Source organism: Taudactylus pleione, unplaced genomic scaffold (genome assembly GCF_031769625.1).
Source record: "Taudactylus pleione unplaced genomic scaffold, aTauple2 ptg000454l, whole genome shotgun sequence".
NCBI lineage: Eukaryota > Metazoa > Chordata > Amphibia > Anura > Myobatrachidae > Taudactylus > Taudactylus pleione.
In genome coordinates this window covers 4,418,043-4,437,078 of record NW_028284856.1, presented here as the reverse complement: position 1 = coordinate 4,437,078, position 19,036 = coordinate 4,418,043, and the positions used below count along the sequence as shown (strand labels likewise).

At 40.5% G+C, this 19,036-nt stretch overlaps 1 protein-coding gene across 3 annotated transcripts in view; it reads right to left on the bottom strand.

Annotated features, from left to right (window-relative positions):
* The window catches only part of SLC4A4 (solute carrier family 4 member 4), a 309,463-nt gene that overhangs the window by 183,958 nt on the left and 106,469 nt on the right, over positions 1-19,036 (bottom strand). For all 3 annotated transcript variants that reach the window (XM_088448350.1, XM_088448352.1, XM_088448351.1), the window contains exon 3: positions 17,631-17,816. In XM_088448350.1, coding sequence (XP_088304476.1) covers positions 17,631-17,816 — 186 coding nt within the window. The remainder of the gene's footprint in view (positions 1-17,630; positions 17,817-19,036) is intronic.

The following is a 19,036-nucleotide window of genomic DNA, read 5'->3' as shown; positions in this document are numbered from 1 at the left end:
AGCATACACTATTGCATACATATGTGAGGTGCCGCAGACTCAGCATACACTATTGCATATATATAGTATGTGAGGTGCCGCAGACAGCATACACTATTGCATATATATGTGAGGTGCCACAGACTCAGCATATATTACATATATATGTGAGAGGAAGCATACTTAGCATACACTATTGCATATACTGTATATGTGAGGTGCTGCAGACTCAGTATACACTATTGCATATATATGTGAGGTGCCGCAGACTCGGCATACGCTATTGCATATATATGTGAGGTGCCGCAGACTCGGCATACGCTATTTCATATATATGTGAGGTGCCGCAGACTCGGCATACGCTATTGCATATATATGTGAGGTGCCGCAGACTCGGCATACGCTATTGCATATATATGTAAGGTGCCACAGACTCAGCATACATCATTGCATATATTGCATATATATAGTATGTAAGGTGCCGCAGACTCAGCATACACTATTGCATGTATATGTGAGGTGCCGCAGACTCGGCATACGCTATTTCATATATATGTAAGGTGCCGCAGACTCAGCATACACTATTGTATGTATATGTGAGGTGCCACAGACTCAGCATATACTATTACATATATATGTGAGAGGAAGCATACTCAGCATACACTATTGCATATACTGTATATGTGAGGTGCTGCAGACTCAGCATACACTATTGCATATATATAGTATGTGAGGTGCCACAGACTCAGCATACACTATTGCATATATATAGTATGTGAGGTGCCACAGACTCAGCATACACTATTGCATATATATAGTATGTGAGGTGCCACAGACTCAGCATACACTATTGCATATATATAGTATGTAAGGTGCCACAGACTCAGCATACACTATTGCATATATATGTGAGGTGCCACAGACTCAGCATACACTATTGCATATATATGTGAGGTGCCGCAGACTCAGCATACACTATTGCATATATATGTGAGGTGCCGCAGACTCAGCATACACTATTGCATATATATGTGAGGTGCCGCAGACTCAGCATACTATATTGCATATATATAGTATGTGAGGTGCCGCAGACTCAGCATACACTATTGCATATATATGTGAGGTGCCACAGACTCAGCATACACTATTGCATATATATAGTATGTAAGGTGCCACAGACTCAGCATACACTATTGCATATATATGTGAGGTGCCACAGACTCAGCATACACTATTGCATATATATATGTGAGGTGCCGCAGACTCAGCATACGCTATTGCATATATATGTGAGGTGCCGCAGACTCGGCATACGCTATTTCATATATATGTGAGGTGCCGCAGACTCGGCATACGCTATTGCATATATATGTGAGGTGCCGCAGACTCGGCATACGCTATTGCATATATATGTAAGGTGCCACAGACTCAGCATACACCATTGCATATATTGCATATATATAGTATGTAAGGTGCCGCAGACTCAGCATACACTATTGCATGTATATGTGAGGTGCCGCAGACTCGGCATACGCTATTTCATATATATGTAAGGTGCCGCAGACTCAGCATACACTATTGTATGTATATGTGAGGTGCCACAGACTCAGCATATACTATTACATATATATGTGAGAGGAAGCATACTCAGCATACACTATTGCATATACTGTATATGTGAGGTGCTGCAGACTCAGCATACACTATTGCATATATATAGTATGTGAGGTGCCACAGACTCAGCATACACTATTGCATATATATAGTATGTGAGGTGCCACAGACTCAGCATACACTATTGCATATATATAGTATGTGAGGTGCCACAGACTCAGCATACACTATTGCATATATATAGTATGTGAGGTGCCACAGACTCAGCATACACTATTGCATATATATAGTATGTAAGGTGCCACAGACTCAGCATACACTATTGCATATATATGTGAGGTGCCACAGACTCAGCATACACTATTGCATATATATGTGAGGTGCCGCAGACTCAGCATACACTATTGCATATATATGTGAGGTGCCGCAGACTCAGCATACACTATTGCATATATATGTGAGGTGCCACAGACTCAGCATACACTATTGCATATATATAGTATGTAAGGTGCCACAGACTCAGCATACACTATTGCATATATATGTGAGGTGCCACAGACTCAGCATACACTATTGCATATATATGTGAGGTGCCACAGACTCAGCATACACTATTGCATATATATGTGAGGTGCCGCAGACTCAGCATACACTATTGCATATATATGTGAGGTGCCGCAGACTCAGCATACACTATTGCATATATATGTGAGGTGCCGCAGACTCAGCATACTATATTGCATATATATAGTATGTGAGGTGCCGCAGACTCAGCATACACTATTGCATATATATGTGAGGTGCCACAGACTCAGCATACACTATTACATATATATGTGAGAGGAAGCATACTCAGCATACACTATTGCATATACTGTATATGTGAGGTGCTGCAGACTCAGCATACACTATTGCATATATATAGTATGTGAGGTGCCGCAGACTCAGCATACACTATTGCATATATATGTGAGGTGCCACAGACTCAGCATACACTATTACATATATATGTGAGAGGAAGCATACTCAGCATACACTATTGCATATACTGTATATGTGAGGTGCTGCAGACTCAGCATACACTATTGCATATATATAGTATGTGAGGTGCCACAGACTCAGCATACACTATTGCATATATATGTGAGGTGCCGCAGACTCAGCATACACTATTGCATATATATGTGAGGTGCCGCAGACTCAGCATACACTATTGCATATATATGTGAGGTGCCGCAGACTCAGCATACTATATTGCATATATATAGTATGTGAGGTGCCGCAGACTCAGCATACACTATTGCATATATATGTGAGGTGCCACAGACTCAGCATACACTATTGCATATATATAGTATGTAAGGTGCCACAGACTCAGCATACACTATTGCATATATATGTGAGGTGCCACAGACTCAGCATACACTATTGCATATATATAGTATGTGAGGTGCCACAGACTCAGCATACACTATTGCATATATATAGTATGTAAGGTGCCACAGACTCAGCATACACTATTGCATATATATGTGAGGTGCCACAGACTCAGCATACACTATTGCATATATATGTGAGGTGCCGCAGACTCAGCATACACTATTGCATATATATGTGAGGTGCCGCAGACTCAGCATACACTATTGCATATATATGTGAGGTGCCGCAGACTCAGCATACTATATTGCATATATATAGTATGTGAGGTGCCGCAGACTCAGCATACACTATTGCATATATATGTGAGGTGCCACAGACTCAGCATACACTATTGCATATATATAGTATGTAAGGTGCCACAGACTCAGCATACACTATTGCATATATATGTGAGGTGCCACAGACTCAGCATACACTATTGCATATATATATGTGAGGTGCCGCAGACTCAGCATACGCTATTGCATATATATGTGAGGTGCCGCAGACTCGGCATACGCTATTTCATATATATGTGAGGTGCCGCAGACTCGGCATACGCTATTGCATATATATGTGAGGTGCCGCAGACTCGGCATACGCTATTGCATATATATGTAAGGTGCCACAGACTCAGCATACACCATTGCATATATTGCATATATATAGTATGTAAGGTGCCGCAGACTCAGCATACACTATTGCATGTATATGTGAGGTGCCGCAGACTCGGCATACGCTATTTCATATATATGTAAGGTGCCGCAGACTCAGCATACACTATTGTATGTATATGTGAGGTGCCACAGACTCAGCATATACTATTACATATATATGTGAGAGGAAGCATACTCAGCATACACTATTGCATATACTGTATATGTGAGGTGCTGCAGACTCAGCATACACTATTGCATATATATAGTATGTGAGGTGCCACAGACTCAGCATACACTATTGCATATATATAGTATGTGAGGTGCCACAGACTCAGCATACACTATTGCATATATATAGTATGTGAGGTGCCACAGACTCAGCATACACTATTGCATATATATAGTATGTGAGGTGCCACAGACTCAGCATACACTATTGCATATATATAGTATGTAAGGTGCCACAGACTCAGCATACACTATTGCATATATATGTGAGGTGCCACAGACTCAGCATACACTATTGCATATATATGTGAGGTGCCGCAGACTCAGCATACACTATTGCATATATATGTGAGGTGCCGCAGACTCAGCATACACTATTGCATATATATGTGAGGTGCCACAGACTCAGCATACACTATTGCATATATATAGTATGTAAGGTGCCACAGACTCAGCATACACTATTGCATATATATGTGAGGTGCCACAGACTCAGCATACACTATTGCATATATATGTGAGGTGCCACAGACTCAGCATACACTATTGCATATATATGTGAGGTGCCGCAGACTCAGCATACACTATTGCATATATATGTGAGGTGCCGCAGACTCAGCATACACTATTGCATATATATGTGAGGTGCCGCAGACTCAGCATACTATATTGCATATATATAGTATGTGAGGTGCCGCAGACTCAGCATACACTATTGCATATATATGTGAGGTGCCACAGACTCAGCATACACTATTACATATATATGTGAGAGGAAGCATACTCAGCATACACTATTGCATATACTGTATATGTGAGGTGCTGCAGACTCAGCATACACTATTGCATATATATAGTATGTGAGGTGCCGCAGACTCAGCATACACTATTGCATATATATGTGAGGTGCCACAGACTCAGCATACACTATTACATATATATGTGAGAGGAAGCATACTCAGCATACACTATTGCATATACTGTATATGTGAGGTGCTGCAGACTCAGCATACACTATTGCATATATATAGTATGTGAGGTGCCACAGACTCAGCATACACTATTGCATATATATGTGAGGTGCCGCAGACTCAGCATACACTATTGCATATATATGTGAGGTGCCGCAGACTCAGCATACACTATTGCATATATATGTGAGGTGCCGCAGACTCAGCATACTATATTGCATATATATAGTATGTGAGGTGCCGCAGACTCAGCATACACTATTGCATATATATGTGAGGTGCCACAGACTCAGCATACACTATTGCATATATATAGTATGTAAGGTGCCACAGACTCAGCATACACTATTGCATATATATGTGAGGTGCCACAGACTCAGCATACACTATTGCATATATATATGTGAGGTGCCGCAGACTCAGCATACACTATTGCATATATATGTGAGGTGCCGCAGACTCGGCATACGCTATTGCATATATATGTGAGGTGCCGCAGACTCGGCATACGCTATTTCATATATATGTGAGGTGCCGCAGACTCGGCATACGCTATTGCATATATATGTGAGGTGCCGCAGACTCGGCATACGCTATTGCATATATATGTAAGGTGCCACAGACTCAGCATACACCATTGCATATATTGCATATATATAGTATGTAAGGTGCCGCAGACTCAGCATACACTATTGCATGTATATGTGAGGTGCCGCAGACTCGGCATACGCTATTTCATATATATGTAAGGTGCCGCAGACTCAGCATACACTATTGTATGTATATGTGAGGTGCCACAGACTCAGCATATACTATTACATATATATGTGAGAGGAAGCATACTCAGCATACACTATTGCATATACTGTATATGTGAGGTGCTGCAGACTCAGCATACACTATTGCATATATATAGTATGTGAGGTGCCACAGACTCAGCATACACTATTGCATATATATAGTATGTGAGGTGCCACAGACTCAGCATACACTATTGCATATATATAGTATGTGAGGTGCCACAGACTCAGCATACACTATTGCATATATATAGTATGTGAGGTGCCACAGACTCAGCATACACTATTGCATATATATAGTATGTAAGGTGCCACAGACTCAGCATACACTATTGCATATATATGTGAGGTGCCACAGACTCAGCATACACTATTGCATATATATGTGAGGTGCCGCAGACTCAGCATACACTATTGCATATATATGTGAGGTGCCGCAGACTCAGCATACACTATTGCATATATATGTGAGGTGCCACAGACTCAGCATACACTATTGCATATATATAGTATGTAAGGTGCCACAGACTCAGCATACACTATTGCATATATATGTGAGGTGCCACAGACTCAGCATACACTATTGCATATATATGTGAGGTGCCACAGACTCAGCATACACTATTGCATATATATGTGAGGTGCCGCAGACTCAGCATACACTATTGCATATATATGTGAGGTGCCGCAGACTCAGCATACACTATTGCATATATATGTGAGGTGCCGCAGACTCAGCATACTATATTGCATATATATAGTATGTGAGGTGCCGCAGACTCAGCATACACTATTGCATATATATGTGAGGTGCCACAGACTCAGCATACACTATTACATATATATGTGAGAGGAAGCATACTCAGCATACACTATTGCATATACTGTATATGTGAGGTGCTGCAGACTCAGCATACACTATTGCATATATATAGTATGTGAGGTGCCGCAGACTCAGCATACACTATTGCATATATATGTGAGGTGCCACAGACTCAGCATACACTATTACATATATATGTGAGAGGAAGCATACTCAGCATACACTATTGCATATACTGTATATGTGAGGTGCTGCAGACTCAGCATACACTATTGCATATATATAGTATGTGAGGTGCCACAGACTCAGCATACACTATTGCATATATATGTGAGGTGCCGCAGACTCAGCATACACTATTGCATATATATGTGAGGTGCCGCAGACTCAGCATACACTATTGCATATATATGTGAGGTGCCGCAGACTCAGCATACTATATTGCATATATATAGTATGTGAGGTGCCGCAGACTCAGCATACACTATTGCATATATATGTGAGGTGCCACAGACTCAGCATACACTATTGCATATATATAGTATGTAAGGTGCCACAGACTCAGCATACACTATTGCATATATATGTGAGGTGCCACAGACTCAGCATACACTATTGCATATATATATGTGAGGTGCCGCAGACTCAGCATACACTATTGCATATATATGTGAGGTGCCGCAGACTCGGCATACGCTATTGCATATATATGTGAGGTGCCGCAGACTCGGCATACACTATTACATATATATGTGAGAGGAAGCATACTCAGCATACACTATTGCATATACTGTATATGTGAGGTGCTGCAGACTCAGCATACACTATTGCATATATATAGTATGTGAGGTGCCACAGACTCAGCATACACTATTGCATATATATGTGAGGTGCCGCAGACTCAGCATACACTATTGCATATATATGTGAGGTGCCGCAGACTCAGCATACACTATTGCATATATATGTGAGGTGCCGCAGACTCAGCATACTATATTGCATATATATAGTATATGAGGTGCCGCAGACTCAGCATACACTATTGCATATATATGTGAGGTGCCACAGACTCAGCATACACTATTGCATATATATAGTATGTAAGGTGCCACAGACTCAGCATACACTATTGCATATATATGTGAGGTGCCACAGACTCAGCATACACTATTGCATATATATATGTGAGGTGCCGCAGACTCAGCATACACTATTGCATATATATGTGAGGTGCCGCAGACTCGGCATACGCTATTGCATATATATGTGAGGTGCCGCAGACTCGGCATACGCTATTTCATATATATGTGAGGTGCCGCAGACTCGGCATACGCTATTGCATATATATGTGAGGTGCCGCAGACTCGGCATACGCTATTGCATATATATGTAAGGTGCCACAGACTCAGCATACACCATTGCATGTATATGTGAGGTGCCGCAGACTCGGCATACGCTATTTCATATATATGTAAGGTGCCGCAGACTCAGCATACACCATTGCATATATTGCATATATATAGTATGTAAGGTGCCGCAGACTCAGCATACACTATTGCATGTATATGTGAGGTGCCGCAGACTCGGCATACGCTATTTCATATATATGTAAGGTGCCGCAGACTCAGCATACACTATTGTATGTATATGTGAGGTGCCACAGACTCAGCATATACTATTACATATATATGTGAGAGGAAGCATACTCAGCATACACTATTGCATATACTGTATATGTGAGGTGCTGCAGACTCAGCATACACTATTGCATATATATAGTATGTGAGGTGCCACAGACTCAGCATACACTATTGCATATATATAGTATGTGAGGTGCCACAGACTCAGCATACACTATTGCATATATATAGTATGTGAGGTGCCACAGACTCAGCATACACTATTGCATATATATAGTATGTGAGGTGCCACAGACTCAGCATACACTATTGCATATATATAGTATGTAAGGTGCCACAGACTCAGCATACACTATTGCATATATATGTGAGGTGCCACAGACTCAGCATACACTATTGCATATATATGTGAGGTGCCGCAGACTCAGCATACACTATTGCATATATATGTGAGGTGCCGCAGACTCAGCATACACTATTGCATATATATGTGAGGTGCCACAGACTCAGCATACACTATTGCATATATATAGTATGTAAGGTGCCACAGACTCAGCATACACTATTGCATATATATGTGAGGTGCCACAGACTCAGCATACACTATTGCATATATATGTGAGGTGCCACAGACTCAGCATACACTATTGCATATATATGTGAGGTGCCGCAGACTCAGCATACACTATTGCATATATATGTGAGGTGCCGCAGACTCAGCATACACTATTGCATATATATGTGAGGTGCCGCAGACTCAGCATACTATATTGCATATATATAGTATGTGAGGTGCCGCAGACTCAGCATACACTATTGCATATATATGTGAGGTGCCACAGACTCAGCATACACTATTACATATATATGTGAGAGGAAGCATACTCAGCATACACTATTGCATATACTGTATATGTGAGGTGCTGCAGACTCAGCATACACTATTGCATATATATAGTATGTGAGGTGCCGCAGACTCAGCATACACTATTGCATATATATGTGAGGTGCCACAGACTCAGCATACACTATTACATATATATGTGAGAGGAAGCATACTCAGCATACACTATTGCATATACTGTATATGTGAGGTGCTGCAGACTCAGCATACACTATTGCATATATATAGTATGTGAGGTGCCACAGACTCAGCATACACTATTGCATATATATGTGAGGTGCCGCAGACTCAGCATACACTATTGCATATATATGTGAGGTGCCGCAGACTCAGCATACACTATTGCATATATATGTGAGGTGCCGCAGACTCAGCATACTATATTGCATATATATAGTATGTGAGGTGCCGCAGACTCAGCATACACTATTGCATATATATGTGAGGTGCCACAGACTCAGCATACACTATTGCATATATATAGTATGTAAGGTGCCACAGACTCAGCATACACTATTGCATATATATGTGAGGTGCCACAGACTCAGCATACACTATTGCATATATATATGTGAGGTGCCGCAGACTCAGCATACACTATTGCATATATATGTGAGGTGCCGCAGACTCGGCATACGCTATTGCATATATATGTGAGGTGCCGCAGACTCGGCATACACTATTACATATATATGTGAGAGGAAGCATACTCAGCATACACTATTGCATATACTGTATATGTGAGGTGCTGCAGACTCAGCATACACTATTGCATATATATAGTATGTGAGGTGCCACAGACTCAGCATACACTATTGCATATATATGTGAGGTGCCGCAGACTCAGCATACACTATTGCATATATATGTGAGGTGCCGCAGACTCAGCATACACTATTGCATATATATGTGAGGTGCCGCAGACTCAGCATACTATATTGCATATATATAGTATATGAGGTGCCGCAGACTCAGCATACACTATTGCATATATATGTGAGGTGCCACAGACTCAGCATACACTATTGCATATATATAGTATGTAAGGTGCCACAGACTCAGCATACACTATTGCATATATATGTGAGGTGCCACAGACTCAGCATACACTATTGCATATATATATGTGAGGTGCCGCAGACTCAGCATACACTATTGCATATATATGTGAGGTGCCGCAGACTCGGCATACGCTATTGCATATATATGTGAGGTGCCGCAGACTCGGCATACGCTATTTCATATATATGTGAGGTGCCGCAGACTCGGCATACGCTATTGCATATATATGTGAGGTGCCGCAGACTCGGCATACGCTATTGCATATATATGTAAGGTGCCACAGACTCAGCATACACCATTGCATGTATATGTGAGGTGCCGCAGACTCGGCATACGCTATTTCATATATATGTAAGGTGCCGCAGACTCAGCATACACTATTGTATGTATATGTGAGGTGCCACAGACTCAGCATATACTATTACATATATATGTGAGAGGAAGCATACTCAGCATACACTATTGCGTATACTGTATATGTGAGGTGCTGCAGACTCAGCATACACTATTGCATATATATAGTATGTGAGGTGCCACAGACTCAGCATACACTATTGCATATATATAGTATGTGAGGTGCCACAGACTCAGCATACACTATTGCATATATATAGTATGTGAGGTGCCACAGACTCAGCATACACTATTGCATATATATAGTATGTAAGGTGCCACAGACTCAGCATACACTATTGCATATATATGTGAGGTGCCACAGACTCAGCATACACTATTGCATATATATGTGAGGTGCCGCAGACTCAGCATACACTATTGCATATATATGTGAGGTGCCGCAGACTCAGCATACACTATTGCATATATATGTGAGGTGCCGCAGACTCAGCATACACTATTGCATATATATAGTATGTAAGGTGCCACAGACTCAGCATACACTATTGCATATATATGTGAGGTGCCACAGACTCAGCATACACTATTGCATATATATGTGAGGTGCCACAGACTCAGCATACACTATTGCATATATATGTGAGGTGCCACAGACTCAGCATACACTATTGCATATATATGTGAGGTGCCGCAGACTCAGCATACACTATTGCATATATATGTGAGGTGCCGCAGACTCAGCATACACTATTGCATATATATGTGAGGTGCCGCAGACTCAGCATACACTATTGCATATATATGTGAGGTGCCGCAGACTCAGCATACACTATTGCATATATATGTGAGGTGCCGCAGACTCAGCATACACTATTGCATATATATGTGAGGTGCCGCAGACTCAGCATACACTATTGCATATATATGTGAGGTGCCGCAGACTCAGCATACTATATTGCATATATATAGTATGTGAGGTGCCGCAGACTCAGCATACACTATTGCATATATATGTGAGGTGCCACAGACTCAGCATACACTATTACATATATATGTGAGAGGAAGCATACTCAGCATACACTATTGCATATACTGTATATGTGAGGTGCTGCAGACTCAGCATACACTATTGCATATATATAGTATGTGAGGTGCCGCAGACTCAGCATACACTATTGCATATATATGTGAGGTGCCACAGACTCAGCATACACTATTACATATATATGTGAGAGGAAGCATACTCAGCATACACTATTGCATATACTGTATATGTGAGGTGCTGCAGACTCAGCATACACTATTGCATATATATAGTATGTGAGGTGCCACAGACTCAGCATACACTATTGCATATATATGTGAGGTGCCGCAGACTCAGCATACACTATTGCATATATATGTGAGGTGCCGCAGACTCAGCATACACTATTGCATATATATGTGAGGTGCGCAGACTCAGCATACACTATTGCATATATATAGTATGTGAGGTGCCGCAGACAGCATACACTATTGCATATATATGTGAGAGGAAGCATACTCAGCATACACTATTGCATATACTGTATATGTGAGGTGCTGCAGACTCAGCATACACTATTGCATATATATGTGAGGTGCCACAGACTCAGCATACACTATTGCATATATATGTGAGGTGCCACAGACTCAGCATACACTATTGCATATATATGTGAGGTGCCACAGACTCAGCATACACTATTGCATATATATGTGAGGTGCCGAAGACTCAGCATACACTATTGCATATATATGTGAGGTGCCGAAGACTCAGCATACACTATTGCATATATATGTGAGGTGCCGCAGACTCAGCATACACTATTGCATATATATGTGAGGTGCCGCAGACTCAGCATACTATATTGCATATATATAGTATGTGAGGTGCCGCAGACTCAGCATACACTATTGCATATATATGTGAGGTGCCACAGACTCAGCATACACTATTACATATATATGTGAGAGGAAGCATACTCAGCATACACTATTGCATATACTGTATATGTGAGGTGCTGCAGACTCAGCATACACTATTGCATATATATAGTATGTGAGGTGCCGCAGACTCAGCATACACTATTGCATATATATGTGAGGTGCCACAGACTCAGCATACACTATTACATATATATGTGAGAGGAAGCATACTCAGCATACACTATTGCATATACTGTATATGTGAGGTGCTGCAGACTCAGCATACACTATTGCATATATATAGTATGTGAGGTGCCACAGACTCAGCATACACTATTGCATATATATGTGAGGTGCCGCAGACTCAGCATACACTATTGCATATATATGTGAGGTGCCGCAGACTCAGCATACACTATTGCATATATATGTGAGGTGCCGCAGACTCAGCATACACTATTGCATATATATAGTATGTGAGGTGCCGCAGACAGCATACACTATTGCATATATATGTGAGAGGAAGCATACTCAGCATACACTATTGCATATACTGTATATGTGAGGTGCTGCAGACTCAGCATACACTATTGCATATATATGTGAGGTGCCACAGACTCAGCATACACTATTGCATATATATGTGAGGTGCCACAGACTCAGCATACACTATTGCATATATATGTGAGGTGCCACAGACTCAGCATACACTATTGCATATATATGTGAGGTGCCGAAGACTCAGCATACACTATTGCATATATATGTGAGGTGCCGAAGACTCAGCATACACTATTGCATATATATGTGAGGTGCCGAAGACTCAGCATACACTATTGCATATAAACCTGCTATTTTTACAAGTAGCTCATTTTACAATGTAGAACTTCATTTAATCCATGTAATTAGAGCAGTTGTTGTACTGGAACTTTCACTTTGAGAAACTGGAGGTTATAAAATTGAGCTGTGTATAATAAATGAGCACAATCAGTTCTATATACTTTTTAAATTACCTGAATCAGTTAAATAAAAAAGTGAGCCAAACATAAAAACCCAAAAGCATACATTCAACATATTAAGAAATGATGTTTGGGGTGGGTGATCTAGGGACACTTGTTAATTAAATCCACCAAAAAGCCCCTCACGTTCTGGGAATCTAGGGAGAGTTATCCCACATTAGAAGCATACCCTCTTGCATTTCTGCAAGCGCAACACTATATTAGCTCAGTTGTACGAGTTTTTTCAGACTTAGATTGGAATAACCCATTGGATACCCTCATACAAGCCCAATCTCTGACAACAAATGCCATTTCCATAACTTATACCCTTCTTCGTCCTGTATTTATACCTGATAATTCTCTTACAAACCTTGCACCTTGGCTAGCCCGATTTCCTCATCTGACAGCAGATGATTTAATTTGATCTAATGATAAAGTCTACACATTGATGCCTTACTCCCCTTATACTGCAATGTTTTTAAATATCTTACATAGAGCCTATTTATCTCCCCATTGGAGTTTCTTGATAGGATCCTCGCCAAATTCAAATTGTTATAAATGTGGCGCTCAATCAGCAGATTTGTATCATTGCCTTTGGGCATGCCCCATTATTCGTAGTTTTTGTCTTCAAGTACATGCCTACTCTATTGCTAATTTGGTTAATTATGTCCCTTTATGCCAGAATGGGCCTTGTTTGGTATAATTGCCCCCAATATTCGTATTACTCAAGGTAGCAGATGCCTTTTATTGGCATTAAGTGCAGCGGCATGTAAGGTTATTCTACAAACCTGGATAAACGTCCTCCCACCCTCACTTTCTCTTTTTAAAGCCAAGTTACATTACTTGTTTAGAATGAATTGGGTTGAAGTCATTTTAAATAAAGACCTTAAAACTGAGAAATTCTTCCTTATATGGCAAAGTTATATAACACACTTTCTACCTCTATGCGTTCCCAAATCCATAATAGTCTACAGAACTCGTCCTGGTATCTGTTACAACTTGCAGCTAATGACCCTCCGATAAGATTGCAACACTGATCTTTCTTTTCAATAACTTTTTATATGTACATTCGGTGGAGTGTGGGGGGACGGGGGGGCGATGGCGAGCTATCTAGTTTATTTATTTAGATTTCTACTATGTCCTTACAATGATTTGTTGTACTATTCTAATTTTCTTATGTATGGCAATTATTCCATATGTAAATAGAACCTATTGCTTCTTCTCTTTGCTGTTCGGATAATATCATACACCATTTGCACTATTGTACAACTATTGTGATCATTGCATTTGTATTATTGTTCATTGTGATGTCTGTAAATGTGACATTTGACGCTTCAATAAAAAATGTATTTATAAAAAAAATATGATGTTTGAATAAAAATAGAATGGCACTTATACTTTTTTGCTTTTTAATAAACCTACATTAGTAATTTTAGGTCAGCTTAATGAATCCTATAATTCCTGTTTTCTATTACCACATCATCTTCCAAGTTAGACATCAAAGAAACAATTGTAGCACATTAGCCCTTTATTATAGGCACTGGCAGTACATGGTTCATTGGCATTGCTGGTTTAAAGCAAACTGCAAAATACATACTATAAATGTAATATTAAGAAGGCTGTGGCATTTGATTTTAATTAACTGACTAACATAGAAAGGGTTTGGTATTTTGAAACTGCCATGTAAAAAACAGCCACTCTAGGTTAAACCTTAGACAAGGGGGTATACTTGCTTACTCTCCCGAACCTGCGGGATGCTCACGATTTTTTCGTGTAGCCCCTCCGCACCCTGGAAGAGTGGCCACTTCTCCCGCATCCCGCCCACTTCCTAGTGAAGTGGGCAGAATGGTATGAATCTTACTGGCAATCCGAGGTCCGCTTGTTTATCTTAGCATTTGATGTGGTAATAGATATTGCTGAATGATACGATTCTATGCTAATCATTTGGTCTCGTCTCGTATTTAATATATATAGTAATTAAGATTTTTTTTTGGAGGAAAATGGCAATATCTCAAGAATAGCAAATATTTGGACTTGCTATTTATTTTATCTTCATAAAAAAGGTTTACTACTCGTACACAAGCTGCTGAAGTTGTTTAGAGGCATAGGGTGGCTAGAGATAGGACAGCTGAGAGATAATTTGGGTCAAGCAATGGCTTCTTTAGGATTACTGAGATGAGTGGATGGATGGGAATATGCCAGGGGAGACGGACAGGTTGAAGAGATGAGCATACATTGGAAGAGAGAAGGAAGTTGAGATAGAATAGTCTTAAGGGGATCAGGTTGTGAAATGAGAAGTTTAGATGTACTTTTTTTTTGTTTAGTTAGAAACAATTCGCTTTCCACTACTATTTCAGGGATTCCCATCTGCCCTGCTTTTTCTTAATCCAGACAGCAGTGAGCAGCTCTTTAATCAGGAGGTAAAAGTGGTAATTTAGTGATTACCCCACAATACAGTGTCACGTGCTGCATCTCTGTGGGGAAGTGGTTATATAACCTCTTTACTGGGGCTATTTATATCAGTCTTGGCCAACCATTCCCCCGCCCACCACAGTCATCACTTTCTTGACATTATGGTGATTGACAAAAGTGGAACAATTTATGCCTAGGAACAATTGCAGTAGGATTGTCCGATTCAGGGCAGCAGAAGTATATGCTACAGGGATAAATATGACGTGCTGAAAAATAAAGACAGTTTATTTTACCTAGAGCTGCGGATAGTAACTAAAGTAATAATAATATACTGCAGCTGTCAATCACAACTTGTAACTTGTTCCTTCAAGCTACAATCGCTAAACAAAGCTACAGCAGTTCTTTAACTGTGCTATGCATTTTGGGAACTGGAGATAAGAAGAAACTGTTCAAGAGTAGCACAATAAATCCAAGTATTTACCCAATAATGTGACACAATAAACAGAATGAATATCTAAACAAAGACCTGGTAATAGCTAATAATACTAGTTTAAGCATTCAGTGTTGCAGCATTAACAGTGAGGAATTAGAACTACAGAGAGGTATTAAACATGGCCCCAGGAGCCTGTGAGCACCCTGCACCCATTATAGATACGCCAATGCCGACTAGGTCCCTATCTATGTGGATTTTGTAGGTGTTCTCCATATTTTTAGTGTATTTCCTCAGGGTTCTCTGTGTTTCTACCACATTTTAATGACATACTAGTTGCCTTCAGACAAAATGAACCTCTGTATGTGTGATGTAAGGAAAATAGATTGTAAGTTCCATCGATGTGAATGTACAGATGTGTCCTCTTGCATCTTTGCCGCTTGCGCTGCAAATGTGTGCACACATCGCGCCATGCAAACCTATGGAGTCACGGGTGCGAACACAGCGCGCGTCACCGTTCGCAGGTACGCGACGCACGCTCTGTAAATAGTGAGATTGGGCGCACAAGCGGCAAAGATGCAATAAGACATATCTGTAGGTGATATATACATAACTATTAATTATAAATACGGTACACATAAAACATACACTGCCAGTTGCATGTGCAAGTCATATGTTTTTAGATTCTCAGGAATCAAAGGCCTTTTTGAGATTACAAAGAAAACAGCACAATAGCAAAGCCAAACAACTAAAACACAACAGGCTTCTGAACAGTTTGGTCATAAGGGCATTGGTTTATTCCCATGAATTCTTTACTTCTAAGCATTGGTAAAGAAAAAGTAACATAAATAGATATACAATACCCAGTCATCCTTGTACTTAATTTGCGCTGCTAGTGCTCACACTAAGCTAATATTCATGTATTAATCATGTATAATTATTATCAATAATAAGTGTATACTTTTAAAGTAATATTCTAATTGTGTAGTATATATCTCTTAAAATAATATCTATTTAAATGAAAAATTAATTATGTTCATATTATCCTTTGTGTTGTTAGAACATAAGTTCAAGAAGTACAGTAATTTTAGGCCTCAAACACAGGTTTATGTGATTTATCAAAGTCACAATTTTGTGTCATTTTTTCTGAAGCTTGGAGGAACGACACCATGGTTCTACTGTAGATATGGCAGGGGAACGTCATATTGGGCGGTCTTACACCAGATCTTGCAGACCACCTGATATATCGTCCAGTCACATCTGCTGCCTCTGATTACACACATCGTCTAGTGTGTACCCGGCTTCAGATAATTTTCATACTCTAATAAAGGTTGTCGTAGGACTGAAACCTAAATGATACAAATAATACATTGTTTATTGTACTTACTGAGAGGTTTAAGGATATTGGAGCTGTGGTCATCTACATTTTCAGTATCAGATTTTTCAACATCAGAATAATTATCCGATTTATCTCGCTCTTTTTTGTCTTTGTGGACAGTTTTGCTGCGTCTGTGACGTCTCCTCCTTCTGTAACTCTTAGGGACATGAACTCCAATGTAGACGGTGTGATGACCTAAGAGACAAGTTGAAAAAAAAACTGTTATAACAAATCCTACTGGGGATGTTATTGTACTATGCCTATACAACCAAAAGCTTTTGAAGACATAACATAAAATCTAGGTTGGTTTAAAAGAATCAGCTATTATCAACATTCACAAATACACAATTTCAGAAGTGGAGATGTTTTAATTATCCACAAGGATAAATATATATAAGTACTAGCAATTTAGTGTGTGTACAAATACATATTCCCAAGTACAGCATTTTAGTGCATGAGGTTAGCATTGCTGCCTCTCAGCTGCATGTGCATGTGTGCAATGCAATATTCTCTGGATAGCACATGTAATATGATGGCACTGTGGAAATAGAGGGTGAAAAAAGAACAGAATTGTAGGAATCCACTATTAACCGGAGTCAACTAACAATTAATATCCAGTCACACTTGGGGTCGCATGTAATTGTGATGGTCAATATTTAGCATCTTATATATATTTCGCCTTCTACAATATGTTGTCTGTTACAAGCATAAAAAACAGATGTGGGTAATTTTTAGAGAGAGGTACTTTAGCTGTCGTGTCTTCCGCCTCTGGAGTTAAACGGTTAATACAATTAAATACCCATGGCACCTCAAAGATGTCCAGTAAACATTATGTTCATTTCTCATTCTGTGCATATAGAGCCCGGTACACACTAGGGGTGCGGAACCCTTTTCTGCTGAGGGCCATTTTGATATATATAACATTATTTGCAGGCCTGGTGCAGGCCACGCCTCCTTCGTGTGACGTCACAAGGGAGCAGGGTCACCATCGCCAGTGATTGCAGCAATGCCGAAGCATTGTGAGGATGCTCCGGGGAGCTGTAAGGGTAGCGGTGTGACCGTCTGAAGCGTCCTATGGACGCTCCAGGCGGCACTGCTGCATAGATTCTGGCTGCATGGTGCCATTCTAGGCACCCTGCTAGCCAGATGAGGCTAGCACAAAAAAGCTCAGAGGGCCAGACCAAATGATTCTGCAGGCCTTATATGGCCCCCGGGCCTGAGGTTCCCCATCCCTGCACTAGATGATATGTCGTCCGTTCCGGCCAGATAGGACGAAATGTCGGCAAAATCGTCTAGCGTGTACACTCAATGTCGCTGAGCGCGGGAGCGCGCATCAGCGGCGACATCGCCATCGGACCTGCATACAGGTCCAATGGGCGACATAGTCAGCGAGAGCCATGCTGCCAAATGCAACA